General features: G+C 45.7%; 2 protein-coding genes across 2 annotated transcripts in view; one reads left to right on the forward strand and one right to left on the reverse strand.

The window, feature by feature from the left end:
* Positions 1-14,637, forward strand: part of LOC118938331 (retinoic acid-induced protein 1) — a 230,465-nt gene extending 215,828 nt beyond the window's left edge. The window contains exons 3-5 of the mRNA XM_036941591.1: positions 5,309-5,402; positions 7,082-7,131; positions 12,535-14,637. Of these exons, the coding sequence (XP_036797486.1) occupies positions 5,309-5,402; positions 7,082-7,131; positions 12,535-12,543 (153 nt within the window). The 3' untranslated portion in view covers positions 12,544-14,637. The remainder of the gene's footprint in view (positions 1-5,308; positions 5,403-7,081; positions 7,132-12,534) is intronic.
* LOC110486859 (sterol regulatory element-binding protein 1) overlaps positions 6,955-18,270 on the reverse strand; it is a 46,282-nt gene continuing 34,966 nt past the window's right edge. Inside the window, exon 20 of the transcript XR_005035610.1 lies at positions 6,955-6,997. The gene's annotated coding sequence lies outside the window, so the exon portion shown is untranslated. The remainder of the gene's footprint in view (positions 6,998-18,270) is intronic.

Genomic DNA, 18,270 nt, shown 5'->3' on the forward strand with positions numbered 1-18,270 from the left:
GACATATTGTCCACAGTGACATATTGGACACAGTGACATATTGGACACAGTGACGTATTGGACACAGTGACATATTGGACACAGTGACATATTGGACACAGTGACATATTGGACACAGTGACGTATTGGACACAGTGACATATTGTCCACAGTGACATATTGGACACAGTGACATACTGTCCACAGTGACATATTGTCCACAGTGACATATTGTCCACAGTGACATATTGGACACAGTGACATATTGGACACAGTGACATATTGTCCACAGTGACATATTGTCCACAGTGACATGTTGGACACAGGTGACATATTGGACACAGTGACATATTGTCCACAGTGACATATTGGACACAGTGACATGTTGGACACAGTGACATATTGTCCACAGTGACATATTGGACACAGTGACATATTGGTCACAGTGACATATTGGACACAGTGACATATTGGACACAGTGACGTATTGGACACAGTGACATATTGTCCACAGTGACATATTGGACACAGTGACATATTGGACACAGTGACATATTGGACACAGTGACGTATTGGACACAGTGACATATTGTCCACAGTGACATATTGTCCACAGTGACGTATTGGACACAGTGACATGTTGGACACAGTGACATATTGTCCACAGTGACATATTGGACACAGTGACATATTGGTCACAGTGACATATTGGACACAGTGACATATTGGACACAGTGACGTATTGGACACAGTGACATATTGTCCACAGTGACATATTGGACACAGTGACATATTGGACACAGTGACATATTGGACACAGTGACGTATTGGACACAGTGACATATTGTCCACAGTGACATATTGTCCACAGTGACATATTGGACACAGTGACATATTGGACACAGTGACGTATTGGACACAGTGACATATTGGACACAGTGACATATTGGACACAGTGACATATTGGACACAGTGACGTATTGGACACAGTGACATATTGTCCATTAGTGACATATTGGACACAGTGACATACTGTCCACAGTGACATATTGTCCACAGTGACATATTGTCCACAGTGACATATTGGACACAGTGACATTCCTTCCACAGTGACATATTGTCCACAGTGACATATTGTCCACAGTGACATATTGGACACAGTGACATATTGGACACAGTGACATATTGGTCACAGTGACATATTGGACACAGTGACATATTGGACACAGTGACGTTTTGGACACAGTGACATATTGTCCACAGTGACATATTGGACACAGTGACGTATTGGACACAGTGACATATTGTCCACAGTGACATATTGGACACAGTGACATATTGGACACAGTGACGTATTGGACACAGTGACATATTGTCCACAGTGACATATTGGACACAGTGACATATTGGACACAGTGACATATTGGACACAGTGACATATTGGACACAGTGACGTATTGGACACAGTGACATATTGTCCACAGTGACATATTGTCCACAGTGACATATTGGACACAGTGACATATTGGACACAGTGACGTATTGGACACAGTGACATATTGGACACAGTGACATATTGGACACAGTGACATATTGGACACAGTGACGTATTGGACACAGTGACATATTGTCCACAGTGACATATTGGACACAGTGACATACTGTCCACAGTGACATATTGTCCACAGTGACATATTGTCCACAGTGACATATTGGACACAGTGACATATTGGACACAGTGACATATTGTCCACAGTGACATATTGTCCACAGTGACATGTTGGACACAGTGACATATTGGACACAGTGACATATTGTCCACAGTGACATATTGGACACAGTGACATGTTGGACACAGTGACATATTGTCCACAGTGACATATTGGACACAGTGACATATTGGTCACAGTGACATATTGGACACAGTGACATATTGGACACAGTGACGTATTGGACACAGTGACATATTGTCCACAGTGACATATTGGACACAGTGACATATTGGACACAGTGACATATTGGACACAGTGACGTATTGGACACAGTGACATATTGTCCACAGTGACATATTGTCCACAGTGACGTATTGGACACAGTGACATGTTGGACACAGTGACATATTGTCCACAGTGACATATTGGACACAGTGACATATTGGTCACAGTGACATATTGGACACAGTGACATATTGGACACAGTGACGTATTGGACACAGTGACATATTGTCCACAGTGACATATTGGACACAGTGACATATTGGACACAGTGACATATTGGACACAGTGACGTATTGGACACAGTGACATATTGTCCACAGTGACATATTGTCCACAGTGACATATTGGACACAGTGACATATTGGACACAGTGACGTATTGGACACAGTGACATATTGGACACAGTGACATATTGGACACAGTGACATATTGTACACAGTGACGTATTGGACACAGTGACATATTGTCCATTAGTGACATATTGGACACAGTGACATACTGTCCACAGTGACATATTGTCCACAGTGACATATTGTCCACAGTGACATATTGGACACAGTGACATTCCTTCCACAGTGACATATTGTCCACAGTGACATATTGTCCACAGTGACATATTGTCCACAGTGACATATTGGACACAGTGACATATTGGACACAGTGACATATTGGTCACAGTGACATATTGGACACAGTGACATATTGGACACAGTGACGTATTGGACACAGTGACATATTGTCCACAGTGACATATTGGACACAGTGACATATTGTCCACAGTGACATATTGGACACAGTGACATATTGGTCACAGTGACATATTGGACACAGTGACATATTGGACACAGTGACGTATTGGACACAGTGACATATTGTCCACAGTGACATATTGGACACAGTGACATACTGTCCACAGTGACATATTGTCCACAGTGACATATTGTCCACAGTGACATATTGGACACAGTGACATATTGGACACAGTGACATATTGTCCACAGTGACATATTGTCCACAGTGACATGTTGGACACAGTGACATATTGGACACAGTGACATATTGTCCACAGTGACATATTGGACACAGTGACATGTTGGACACAGTGACATATTGGACACAGTGACATATTGGTCACAGTGACATATTGGACACAGTGACATATTGGACACAGTGACGTATTGGACACAGTGACATATTGTCCACAGTGACATATTGGACACAGTGACATATTGGACACAGTGACATATTGGACACAGTGACGTATTGGACACAGTGACATATTGTCCACAGTGACATATTGTCCACAGTGACATATTGGACACAGTGACATATTGGACACAGTGACGTATTGGACACAGTGACATATTGGACACAGTGACATATTGGACACAGTGACATATTGGACACAGTGACGTATTGGACACAGTGACATATTGTCCACAGTGACATATTGGACACAGTGACATTCCTTCCACAGTGACATATTGTCCACAGTGACATATTGTCCACAGTGACATATTGGACACAGTGACATACTGTCCACAGTGACATATTGGACACAGTGACATATTGTCCACAGTGACATATTGTCCACAGTGACATATTGGACACAGTGACATATTGGACACAGTGACATATTGGTCACAGTGACATATTGGACAGAGTGACATATTGGACACAGTGACGTATTGGACACAGTGACATATTGTCCACAGTGACATATTGGACACAGTGACATATTGTCCACAGTGACATATTGGACACAGTGACATATTGGTCACAGTGACATATTGGACACAGTGACATGTTGGACACAGTGACGTATTGGACACAGTGACATATTGTCCACAGTGACATATTGGACACAGTGACATACTGTCCACAGTGACATATTGTCCACAGTGACATATTGTCCACAGTGACATATTGGACACAGTGACATATTGGACACAGTGACATATTGTCCACAGTGACATATTGTCCACAGTGACATGTTGGACACAGTGACATATTGGACACAGTGACATATTGTCCACAGTGACATATTGGACACAGTGACATATTGTCCACAGTGACATATTGTCCACAGTGACATATTGTCCACAGTGACATGTTGGACACAGTGACATGTTGGACACAGTGACATATTGGACACAGTGACATATTGTCCACAGTGACATATTGGACACAGTGACATACTGTCCACAGTGACATATTGTCCACAGTGACATATTGGACACAGTGACGTATTGGACACAGTGACGTATTGGACACAGTGACATATTGTCCACAGTGATATATTGGACACAGTGACATATTGAACACAGTGACATATTGGACACAGTGACATATTGGACACAGTGACATATTGGACACAGTGACGTATTGGACACAGTGACATATTGGTCACAGTGACATATTGTCCACAGTGACATATTGGACACAGTGACATATTGTCCACAGTGACATGTTGGACACAGTGACATATTGGACACAGTGACATATTGGACACAGTGATATATTGTCCACAGTGATATATTGGACACAGTGACATATTGTCCACAGTGATATATTGGACACAGTGACATATTGAACACAGTGACGTATTGGACACAGTGACGTATTGGACACAGTGACATATTGGACACAGTGACATATTGGACACAGTGACATATTGGACACAGTGACATACTGTCCACAGTGACATATTGTCCACAGTGACATATTGGACACAGTGACGTATTGGACACAGTGACGTATTGGACACAGTGACATATTGTCCACAGTGATATATTGGACACAGTGACATATTGAACACAGTGACATATTGGACACAGTGACATATTGGACACAGTGACATATTGGACACAGTGACGTATTGGACACAGTGACATATTGGTCACAGTGACATATTGTCCACAGTGACATATTGGACACAGTGACATATTGTCCACAGTGACATGTTGGACACAGTGACATATTGGACACAGTGACATATTGGACACAGTGATATATTGTCCACAGTGATATATTGGACACAGTGACATATTGTCCACAGTGATATATTGGACACAGTGACATATTGAACACAGTGACGTATTGGACACAGTGACGTATTGGACACAGTGACATATTGGACACAGTGACATATTGGACACAGTGACGTATTTTTGGCAACATCAAGTAGATGCTTTATTATTAACTGGAGACTGTCTGTCTGCCTGTCTGCCCGTCTGTCTGCCTGTCTGCCCGTCTGTATGGCTCTATGTCTCTCTGTCTGGCTGGCTGTCCCTCTGTCCGTCTTTCTCTCTGTCTGTCTGTCTGGTCTCCAGAGCTGTTCCAAGTGCCAGAGAGTGGGCGCGTCCATCAGCTGCTGCTGGAAAGGCTGCCCTCATAAATACCACTACATCTGCGCCAAGGAGATAGGTAAGAGCCCTCAGAGAGAGAGAGAGAGGAGAGAGAGAGGAGAGAGGAGGAGAGAGAGAGAGAGGAGAGGAGAGAGAGAGGAGGAGATAGGTAAGAGCCCTCAGAGAGAGAGAGAGAGAGGAGAGAGGAGGAGAGAGGAGGAGAGGAGGAGATAGGTAAGAGCCCTCAGAGAGAGAAAGAGAGGAGAGAGAGAGGAGAGAGGAGGAGATAGGTAAGAGCCCTCAGAGAGAGAGAGGAGAGAGAGAGGAGAGAGGAGGAGAGGAGGAGATAGGTAAGAGCCCTCAGAGAGAGAGAGAGAGAGAGAGAGGAGAGAGGAGGAGAGAGAGGGGAGAGGAGGAGAGAGGAGGAGATAGGTAAGAGCCCTCGGAGAGAGAGAGAGAGAGAGAGAGGAGAGAGAGGAGAGAGGAGGAGAGGAGGAGATAGGTAAGAGCCCTCGGAGAGAGAGAGAGAGAGAGAGAGAGAGAGAGAGAGAGAGAGAGAGAGAGGAGAGAGAGAGGAGAGAGGAGGAGAGGAGGAGATAGGTAAGAGCCCTCAGAGAGAGAGAGAGAGGAGAGAGAGAGGAGAGAGGAGGAGAGGAGGAGATAGGTAAGAGCCCTCAGAGACAGAGAGAGAGAGAGAGGAGAGAGAGGAAAGGGATGGAGAGAGGAGGAGAGAGGTAAGAGCCCTCGGAGAGAGAGAGAGAGGAAAGGGTTGGAGAGAGGAGTAGAGAGGTAAGAGCCCTCAGAGAGAGAGAGAGAGAGAGAGATGAGAGGGATGGAGAGAGGAGGAGAGAGGTAAGAGCCCTCAGAGAGAGAGAGAGAGAGGAGAGAGGAGGAGAGGGATGGATAAAGCAGGCAAGAAGGAGTGGGAGGAGTAGGAGGGAAGGGTGAAGGGGGAGGGGAGTAAGAGGGAAGGGTGAAGGGGGAGGGGAGTAAGAGGGAAGGGTGAAGGGGGAGGGGAGTAAGAGGGAAGGGTGAAGGGGGAGGGGAGTAAGAGGGAAGGGTGAAGGGGGAGGGGAGTAAGAGGGAAGGGTGAAGGGGGAGGGGAGTAGGAGGGAAGGGTGAAGGGGGAGGGGAGTAAGAGGGAAGGGTGAAGGGGGAGGGGAGTAAGAGGGAAGGGTGAAGGAGGAGGGGGAATGAAGGGGTGGAGGTAGCGTGTGTGTGTGTGTGTGTGTGTGTGTGTGTGTGTGTGTGTGTGTGTGTGTTCATTTGTGTATAAGCATATGCTGTATGTAGGTATGGCCTCCCCTCACATTACATCATGCCATCAGTAGGTACCGTGGGGATTAGAACTCCTCACAGAGGCAGCACTGAGAGGAACTGAAGGACCAGTTTAATCCTGCAGAGTACACCATGGCTGCAACCTACCTCATCCTATCATTCTCTCCTTCCTTCTCTCTCTCTCCCTCTCTGTCTCTCTCCTTACTTCTCTCTCTCTATGTCTCTCTCCTTCCTTCTCTCTCCCTCTCTGTCTCTCCCTCCTTCCTTCTCTCTCTCCCTCTCTGTCTCTCTCTCCTTCCATCTCTTCCTCTCCCTCCTTCCTTCTCTCTCTCCCTCTCTATATCTCTTTCTGCTTCCTTCCTTCTCTCTCTCTCTCCCTCTCTCTCTCTCTCTCTCCTTCCTTCTCTCCCTACCTCTATCTTTCTCTTTCCTTCTCTCCCTCTCTGTCTCCTTCCTTCTCTCTCTTTCTCTCTCTCTCAGGCTGCATGTTCCAAGACGACAACTTTTCACTGAAATGTCCGAAACACGAGGTAAGCAAATAAACAGAATCCGTCTGTACACATGCAAAAGGGAGATAAATAGTAGAACAATCTATGTAACTATAGCAACAATCCATTGGATAGGGTATGTCCTGGGCAGTGAGCACTGGACTGAACCGTCAGAGGGAGGTCAGAGGGAGGTCAGAGGGAAGTCAGAGGGAGGTTAGAGGGAGGTTAGAGGGAAGTTAGAGGGAGGTTAGAGGGAAGTTAGAGGGAGGTTAGAGGGAGGTCAGAGGGAGGTCAGAGGGAGGTTAGAGGGAGATTAGAGGGAGGTCAGAGGCAGGTTAGAGGGAAGTTAGAGGGAGGTCAGAGGGAGGTCAGAGGGAGGTTAGAGGGAAGTTAGAGGGAGTTCAGAGGGAGGTCAGAGGGAGGTCAGAGGGAGGTTAGAGGGAAGTTAGAGGGAAGTTAGAGGGAGGTCAGAGGGAGGTCAGAGGGAGGTTAGAGGGAGGTTAGAGGGAGGTCAGAGGGAGGTTAGAGGGAGGTTAGAGGGAAGTTAGAGGGAGGTTAGAGGGAGGTCAGAGGGAGGTTAGAGGGAGGTTAGAGGGACTAGTAGCATTGGTGGTAGTCAAACCATAGTGCAACATGGGGCTGATAGAAGGCCCAGAGGTCAAGGATCAAAGGGGGTCAGGGAGTGAGGGGTCATAGAGGGACTGAGGGAGGAACCAGTTAGCTCAGGGAGTTATGATTCTTCAGGCTGTCTGAGCGCCTCACTCTGTCCTCCGAGGTATTTCTGTACCAGCTCCTGACACACAGACTTAGATTGACAGACAGAGAGGGGGGAGAGATGGGGTGATTTTTATTCATTATAAATTAAAATTTTAGTATTTATTGGAGTTTTTATTTTTTATGAGTTAAGGAATTAAAGAAGAAGGGCAGAGAAATAAAGAGAGGGGGAGAAGTAGAGAAATGTTGGAGAAATGTCGGTTTAGCTGACCTGGGACAGAGGCATTCTGGCTTCAGGATCCTGAGGGGGAGAGAGAGTGATGAGAAGTATAGGAGACAGTCAGAGATGTGAAGTATAGGAGACAGTCAGAGATGTGAAGTATAGGAGACAGTCAGAGATGTGAAGTATAGGAGACAGTAAGATATGTGAAGTATAGGAGACAGTCAGAGATGTGAAGTATAGGAGACAGTAAAATATGTGAAGTATAGGAGACAGTCAGAGATGTGAAGTATAGGAGACAGTAAGAGCCACTTATGTGCAGTCAGTAGGGGGCAGCACTGTTCTCTACTGTACCTGTTAGTGGGAGGGCTCTTTGGCTTCTTCTGTACTTTCCTGCCTTGTCCTGGAGACTCACCCACCCTGAGAGAACAGAACCATACACATCAGAATAATTATGCTTTTATCTCCGTAAACATTCCTATAATCCAAGACTCCCGTCTCTCTATCCCCTCTGGTTAGGAATTTCTAATATTGTGATATTACAATACATTACATTTCAGTTTTTGACAGAGACAGACATACAGAGAATGACATATAGTGACAGAGACAGACATACAGAGAATGACATATAGTGACAGAGACAGACATACAGAGAATGACATATAGTGACAGAGACAGACATACAGAGAATGACATATAGTGACAGAGACAGACATACAGAGAATGACATATAGTGACAGAGACAGACATACAGAGAATGACATATAGTGACAGAGACAGACATACAGAGAATGACATACAGTGACAGAGACAGACATACAGAGAATGACATATAGTGACAGAGACAGACATACAGAGAATGACATATAGTGACAGTGACAGAGAGTAAGGAAAAAGAGAGTGAGAGAGACATTAACACACACACATAAACAGACAGACACACACTCATAAATGGACAAAGAGAGAGTCAGGCACAGACAGAGACAGAGGATGTGTGTAACCAAGGTCGTGTGTCTCTGCATCTCCCGTGGCAACAGCCTATCAGGCATCTCTGCCTGGCGCTGAGCACTATTGACTGGCCAGTCCACTAACACCACTGTTAACGCCACCTGAACACCGAACACTGATTGGTCTCACACAGCCTTCTGCAGGGCTGGAGGTCAGCCTGTCGATTCCCTCCCATCACTAAACACAGACTCTAATAGAGTGTTCAGCACCAAGCTGAAAGGCTAGCAGACATAGGAAAGGAATCCAGCTCCAACTGGGTTGACAGAGTTCAGCTGAGTCTCATCCATGTCGGCACCCACTGTTCTAATCTACAACAAACACATTCTATGCAAAGGAACAAGAATGTTACTGTTGTGGAATGTATGTTGCCCATTAACATCCATATAGGGCCCTGGTCAAAAGAAGTGCTCTACTTAATAGTGTGCCATTTGGGATGAAGCCCTACGCACATTAAGATGTCATCCGCTACATTTGTTCATTTTAAATGACTGCACAGGGAGTCCTACGAATGACCTTGACAAAATGGCAAATCATCCTACACTTTATCCCACTAGCTACCTCTCACACTGCACCTCTCGGAAAACATTAGTCAGCCACGCTGTGCATTGTTATGACTGAAAGTGGGAGTGTGATCACATTAGCAGCCCACTCTTCCTGTTTTGTTTGGATTTCCAAGGTTGTAGTTTTCTTTATGGGAGGCGCCATCTGGTGGCGGTAACGCCACACTGCACTCTGGAGGAAGGTCAATGATGGAGGGAAGGGGGAGGGGAGAGAGAGGGGTACTGACATTCAGCAGGGAGCAGCGGTGCATTGAAGCAGCAGCCTCTCTCTCATCTCCTCTCTCCTCTCCCTCCTCTATTCTCCCCATCCCTCCCTCCTCTATTCTCCCCCTCCCTCCCTCCTCTATTCTCCCCCTCCCTCCCTCCTCTATTCTCCCCATCCCTCTCTCTCATCTCCTCTCTCCTCTCCTCTCCCCTCTCCCTCCTCTATTCTCCCCCTCCCTCCCTCCTCTATTCTCCCCCTCCCTCCCTCCCTCCTCTATTCTCCCCATCCCTCTCTCCTCTCCTCTGTGTAGACTGACAGACAAGGGTGAAAATCTGGCTGCTGATCAAAAAAGCATCACGCCCACCTCTGCCTTCCCCTCACTCCCTCCATCTCTCTCTTCTCCTCTTCTCTTTTCACCCCCTGCCTTCCCCTTACTCCCTCCATCTCTCTCTTCTCCTCTTCTCTCTTCACCCCCTGCCTTCCCCTCACTCCCTCCATCTCTCTCTTATCCTCTTCTCTCTTCACCCCCTGCCTTCCCCTCACTCCCTCATCTCTCTCTTCTCCTCTCCTCTTTTCACCCCCTGCCTTCCCCTTGCTCCCTCCATCTCTCCTCCCCTCTCCCTCCATCTCTCCTCCCTCTCCCTCCCTCTCTCTCTTTTCTCCTTTCCTGTCCCTGTATCCTATCCCCCTCCCTCCTCTCTTCCCCTCCCACGTATAGAAGAACAGAGACAGAGAGAGAATGAGAGAGAGAGAGAGAGAGAGAGAGAGAGAGAGAGAGGAGAAAGATAGAGGGATAGAGAGAGAGAAATAGAGAGAGAGAGAGAGAGACAGAGGGATAGAGAGAGAGAAAGAGCGAGACAGGGAGAGAGAGAGAAAGAGGGAGAGAGAGAGAAAGAGGGAGAGAGAGAGAGAGAGAGAGAGAGAGAGAGAGAGAGAGAGAGGAGAAAGACAGAGGGATAGAGAGAGAGAAATAGGGAGAGAGAGAAAGAGAGAGAGAGAGAGGGGGGGAGAGAGAGAGAGAGAGAGAGAGGAGGAAGACAGAGGGATAGAGAGAGAGAAAGAGCGAGAGAGAGAGAGAGAGAGAGAGAGAGAGAGAGAGAGAGAGAGAGAGAGAGAGAGGGAGGCTGGTGGGTCTGTGCGATGCTAATTTAGCAGACTGAGCAGCCTAATCAGAGAGCAGTAAAGATACACAGACACAATCCCAGGCACAACCCCCCACCCCCCCACCCCCCCACCCACCCCACCCAGGTCTCCATGGAACTCTGCCTCTGTTCTCTGCTCCTCTGCTCTCCTCCTCTCACTGTTCTACAACACAGACACAGACACCAGCAGGAGGGATGGAGGAAGGAAAGGAGGGAGGAAGGGAGCAATCTCACATGGGCAGGGAACTGCTGCACACACAGGCCCACACACACACACGCACACAGGCACACACACACACAGGCACACACAGACAGGCACACACACACACAGGCACATACACACACACAGGCAAACGCACACACACAGGCCCACACACACACCCGCACACAGGCACACACACACACAGGCACACACAAACAGTTACACACACACACAGGCACATACACAGAGGCACATACACACACACAGGCAAACGCACACACACAGGCACAGATACACACAGGCACCCACACACAGGCACACACACACACACACACACAGGCAAGCGCACACACACAACAGGCAGACATATACACAGGCACACACAAACAGCAGGCACATATTGTGCAAACTCACACAAAAACGTATGAACATTGTGAATGTTCACAAACACACACACACACACACACTCACAACACATATTACACACACAGTAGGAGACAAACAGGGGCTGTTTTTGTGTTCTCTGCGGATGTGTAGAAACAAAAGGAGAGCAGCGGGCCGTTACATCACAGAGAGACTCAGAGATACAAAGAGAATGAGAAAGGGAGACAGAGACTACATATAGAGAGAGAGAAAGAGAGAGAATATAGAGAGACAGAAGAGAAAGAGAATACTGAGAGACACAGGGAGAGAGATTCAGCAAGAGAAAGAGAGAGAGAGGGAGAGAGATTCAGAAAGAGAGAGAGAGCAAGAGAGAGAGAGCGAGAGAGAGACAGAGAGAGAGAGCGAGAGAGAGAGACAGAGAGAGAGACAGAGAGAGAGAGAGAGAGAGAACGAGAGAGAGAGAGACTACCGAGGATAAGGGGAAGCACCCCACCATTATAGTTAGTAGGCGTTCCCACCTTGTCATTCACAGAAGCCAGTTCACTGGCCAGCTGCATCCTCCATCCTCCACTACCGCACACTGCAGCTAGCTTTCATGTCTACAGTTGTGCAGAACCACACACACACACACCAGCGCGCAAGCACACACATTGCAGCTTTCATGTTAGCTCAGAGCAGAGACTCAGGCACACAGACACTGCAGCTTTCATGTTTGCAGTGACCATGGCAATTAAAGGTCCCATCCTGCGCTGGCCATGGAGAATAACACACACACATTGCAGTGCTGTGAGTGCTGGTGCGTTCTATTTCAGCAGGCATGAGTACATATGTCCAGAGAGAGAGAGAGAGACCTACTGAACCTGCAGACAGTATGACACAACACACACAGATCACCCATACACTCTCAAAAGCACAATATTCATTTTTTTTCATATATAACATTATCTTTGTGCACGTGTTTTGAAGTGAAGAGCAATCGCCCTCATACATAATTTGTCTTTGTCTTCCAGGCTTTGTAAAATAGAGCACTACCCAGCCCCAGTGAGCATCACCTATGCAGTATGACAGACAGACAGACAGATAGGACATCCCCCCCACCCAAACCTGATGATGAGGAGTCATGATGAGACGTCATGACGGACAGACGCATCAGCCAATGGGGACGGCTGGGGATCCTCTGAGGCACCACCGATGGCAGCAATACAGACACAAGACAGCAGGTCCCTCAGAGCAACCCCCGTAACCCCTGGCAACGGCACTGCTTTATCTCAGCCACCCCTGATAACCAGACAGAGAGACAGAGAGAGGGACTGCATTGTCTGTCTAACAGACAGTCTCCTTCACGGACAGACGGACTGCGGTGTTTTGAGAGAGTCTTTCACAGCCCTGTCTGTCTGTGTCTGGAGTCTAGACACCTGGCAGCCATGGTTACTTAGAGACCACCCCTCCAGAGAGAGAGGGGGGGAGAGATGGGGAGAGAGAGAGAGAGAGGGGGGGAGAGATGGGGAGAGACAGGGAGCGGTTTTAAATTCACGCTGCACTGATCTGCCTCTGGAACGGTTTGCTATCATTTTTGGACACCTGGTGGATTGCGATTGGCCAGAATAGGCCCCCTCCGGCTCTGCTGTCCGAGTTCCAGGTCGCGGTGTGTGTGTGACATCAACTGTGTGTGTGTGACATGGACTGTGTGTGTGTGTGCTTGTACAAGGAAGGGAACGAGCGTGTTCCAATTCAAGATGTCATGCGTCAAAAGAAGCCGCCCCTCCCCTGGATGTATCTCAATGTGCGCTTAAGTGTTATAAAAATGTACATTGCGTGTTTTAACAGATTCTAAATATGATTCTGATATCGACAGAAAGAAAAAATGACTGAATATAACGCTCTTCTTCCGGTATGTATTTTGATGTGCATATTACGGCTATACGACACCACTGAGTCAGCGTTGGTATCTGTCCCGCTTTGTGTTCAATTAAACATTTTTATAAAAATAAAGGTTTCAATATTCACACTAGCGTACTACTTTAGAATGCATGCCTTATACATTGCTTCATTCTAAGTGGGTAGTGTGCTAATTTGGATATTGGGGGGTGGTCAAAACTCTGGAGGTCACCGAGTCGAAGTTCAGACGTGTGCTCATACAACATGATGTACAGTAGACGCCACATCATCACCATAAAGGTTAAAGGTCAGGGCATAGGGCCCGGCCGGCATCATCTCACACGTCGTCATCTCATCTCACCACAGTTCTTCATCAATATCTCTGTCCATCATCTCCATCACCAAAGGCTGCTGTCTCCATAAAAATGAACAAGTATTCGACTCCAATAGATTCTTAGTCCTACACGACTTGAGTTCTCAGCACCATAGAGCTGAATCAACCGTACAGAGACTCAAATATGTCATAATATGGACACCGTACAGTAACACAGTCCTCCCCATTAAATGGGGAACCGTGACTGTTGTACAGTGTCCGTATTCGGACTGTTTCAGTTTTCTGACTCCACATCAAGTGTCTCTCTCATTCCTTTCTCTGTATGTGGCACTCACAGTAGCGTAGCCTGTTCCCCTTACTGCAGCATTCTCACACACACAGACAGCCTCTTTAGGGTGTAGTGTACAGTACTTCAGTACTGCTTTAGGATGTAGTGTACAGTACTTCAGTACTACTTTAGGGTGTAGTGTACAGTACTTTAGTACTTCATATCAGTGGACACATACAGTATTAGGGCGTACAGTACAGACAAGAGCAAAGCATCACACCACAAACCTCTTCTTCTTCTGATTCTTGATTATGATGCTCTCATTATTTAATGGTGTATATAAGTATTTGACGCTGTTTAACTGTAAGATGTGATGTACTAATATAATTGTGTATAGTATTTCCTAGAGATGTTTATTTTCTATAAAATGAATATGTTATTGCTTATAAAAATGTTATTAAAAGAATCCATTCAGAAAAGAGACTTTTGGGAATGTCACTCGTTCTAAGTTGAGCATGCAGTGTTTTTTATTGTTCATGTTTTCATTGTTTGAATCGATGACACTACAGCATCAATTTGTGTGAAATGTTTTTGTAACGCCAATGTCAAATATACCAGCACCTTTCAACGCTGCCCAGACCAAGGACTGTTCTTTTTTTCTCATCTTCTTCCAAATCTACACTGACACACAGACACACATTTGTGATCATTAATGACAGACTGTGAGGACAGAAATACAGATGTAAGAATAGGACATGTCATGACACACAAAGGTGCACACACACACACACACACACACACAGTACACACACACAGTACACACACACACACACACACAGTACACACACACACTACACACACACACACACACACACACACACACACACACACACACACAGTACACACACACACACACACACACACACACACAGAGTACACACACACACACACACACACACACACACACACACAGTACACACACACACACACACACAGTACACACACACACACACACACACACACACACAGTACACACACACACACACACACACACAGTACACACACCAAGGTTATCATAGTTTAGTTGTTTTATATTCAAGTGTATTTCTAGAATGTAGCTTTTTATGTTAAATTCAGTTTAGTTTCAGTTCATTTTCAGACCTGCTAGTTTTGATTTACTTTTAGTTGTATCAACATATTTCTATTCGTTGTTATATTATTCCGTTTCAGTTTCAGTGTTAAGGACAGAAAGCATGCGTTGGAGCAGCAGCAATACATAAGGTCATGGGTCAGGTCATAAGTTAGGTTCGGTTTCTAAAATAAAGTCAATCTCAATGTGACTTGGATTGAAAAAGAAAGAGCGCTGAGACTGGTGCTAAACGTATGTTGTAAACACTCTAAACCATGTTTACACCAATCCAAAGCTTTTTAACTTTAGTAGCACATGTAAGAAGAATGACATGTTTCCCTGTTAGCTAGCTATGTTTCCCTGTTAGCTAGCTATGTTTCCCTGTTAGCTAGCTATGTTTCTCTGTTAGCTAGTGATAGCTACACTGTAAAGGGCTTGCGTGGATTTGACAGTAACTAACAGGCGGCAAAGTGGCAAGTAAGTTATATGTATTTCATATTGTAGTACACCTACTGTAATCTAAACACAGTATCAAAGCAAGTACTGTGTAATGACACAGTATAATACCGTAGAATGATGAATGCATGAATAATTGACTGGATGAATGAACGAAGTTCATTGAGTGGAGATGGGATTTGTATTTCACAGTATTTTACTATAATTACATGGAATTGGTACAAGCAGGCTGGCTGAAAGGTCAGGTGTTTACACATTACAGCACATCAATAAATATTTGGTGGTTTATATTACTTGCCCTTCTAGAAACCTGAAAGAGATTCAGCAGTACGTTTGTATACTTTTTAGCCAGTAATTCTGAAAGATGCATTCACAAGACGAAAGTGGTCCCCGAATATTGCGTACTACCTCACATACAGTATGGGCAGATATGTGCACCACGTCATTGCTCTCTCTCTAACTCTCTCGCTGTGCTATGTGTGCGCATCTTGCTAACTGTCACTCAAATGGCAAAGGGCTGAAGCTCATTGGCTAGGACCAGTGCTTGACATGGGCAGGAGTACCGGCATCTCAAATGTTCTAGTTCTTGAATTCCTGCACCTCTTATTAACTCAACAGTATTGTTCCTGCACCTCTTATTAGCTCAACAGTATTGTGGAGCTCCTGCACCTCTTATTAGCTCAACAGTATTGTGGAGCTTCTGCACCTCTTGTTAGCTCAACAGTATTGTGGAGCTCCTGCACCTCTTATTAGCTCAACAGTATTGTGGAGCTCCTGCACCTCTTATTAGCTCAACAGTATTGAGGAGCTCCTGCACCTCTTGTTAGCTCAACAGTATTGTGGAGTACCTGCACCTCTTATTAGCTCAACAGTATTGTGGAGTACCTGCACCTCTTATTAGCTCAACAGTATTGTGGAGCTCCTGCACCTCTTAGTAGTTCAACAGTATTGTGGCGCTCCTGCACCTCTTATTAGCTCAACAGTATTGTGGAGCTCCTGCACATAAATGTAAACAAAACCGGCACCCGAAATGAGTACTGGCACCTATTTTAGTCCAAGTCAAGCACAGGCTATAACTGTAATTGCAAAGGGGCTGGCCCTCACGGGGGGAACATTTTTGGGAAATGGTGGAGCACAGTTCTAGAAAAAACAGTTGCTTTCAAACTCGGGATTTGGTGGCTAATTGAGGTAAGACTAATTCTGCATGTATGAACTACACATTGACACATCCAGCCCAAAGCGGGAGATTAAAAAAAAATACTTAGTAATCGCCAAAGTTCAGGAGCGTCTTTCCAAACTGACAGCCACTACAGGGCAAAACAGGTTAAAAAAAAGACATGGAAAAATGCTCAAGCATTAAAGGTTTAAGACTTGCTGCCACTCTAATCTGTCTGTTAATCTGTTAAATTGATGGGCATTACTACCACATACCAGTTAAATTGGTACAGCACTATTAATATAGCCTCCTATAAGACACTCCTAAACATAAGACAGAAACAACAATACCACTCGTGGTCAAAATGTTTTCAACCCACCAAAAATGCCATATACAGCAATTACCCCCCCCCCCCCACACACACGCACAAAATGTTCCCACAATGCACCATAATTGACAGCATGCTGCAGTAAAACTTTCACAGTATTTTACTGCTGATAATAGCCCAAATGACTGTATGAATGCTAGTTTTATGTTAGTGTGGTGCAGAGCCTGTGAGCAGGGTTGTGGGTGGAAATCCTGTTCATCGCTCTCTTATGGAGTGGTGCTTGTCCACCACTCTATGCCCCATGTCCTTTCCCACCCTCTGCTAAAAACTGCTCTGTGCCCCCGAGAGTGAAAAACACAGTGTAACGGCTGTTGGTGGAAGAAGGTGAGGGCCAAGGTGCAGCGTGGTACGTGTTCATCATTTATCAAATAGAACTGAACACTAAATACAAAAGAACAACCGAAACAGCTCCGTCAGGTGCAAAACACACTGAACAGAAAATAACTACCCACAACCCATAGTGGGAAAACAGGCTGCCTAAGTATGGTTCTCAATCAGAGACAACGATTGCCAGCTGCCTCTGATTGGGAACCATACCAGGCCAAACACATAGAAATACAAAACCTAGACTACAAAACACAGAATGCCCACCCCAACTCACACCCTGACCAAACCTAAACAGAGACATAAAAAAGGAACTAAGGTCAGGACGTGACACACTGCCATTCCAAATTCACTCCAATCAACCAACACCCATCTATTTCTGTGAATACCTGGACCTACCAATTGGTTTTGAAGTATTGAAACCAAACCATATGGATTTGAATGGAAAGTATTTGAAAAAACATTAAAAGGTGAATCAGGATACGTATCTTTTCAGATTCCACATTGATTCTTTAGTTGTGGACACTACACGTCCGCAATCCTTCTCTTGCTCTTGGTCCTCCTTATCTTTGTAAGTGACCTTGATTTTTCACCTGAGTGTTTCACCAGTTTCTTTATGAACATATTTAGTAAACTCCATGACAGTAGCTACAGCAAGGGGCTGTAGCAGCACACAAGTAGACTAGAAATGCTGCTGGGCCAGGCATGCACGGAGCTCGTAAAGTGAGCGCTTGTGGAGCAGTACTGGAGCAAAATTGTAGCCCCAACCTTTGGAAATCTCAAGCCAACCTCCAGTCAAATTGGGCGAGCTCC

The sequence above is a fragment of the Oncorhynchus mykiss genome, chromosome 13 (assembly GCF_013265735.2).
Source record: "Oncorhynchus mykiss isolate Arlee chromosome 13, USDA_OmykA_1.1, whole genome shotgun sequence".
Taxonomy (NCBI): Eukaryota; Metazoa; Chordata; class Actinopteri; order Salmoniformes; family Salmonidae; genus Oncorhynchus; species Oncorhynchus mykiss.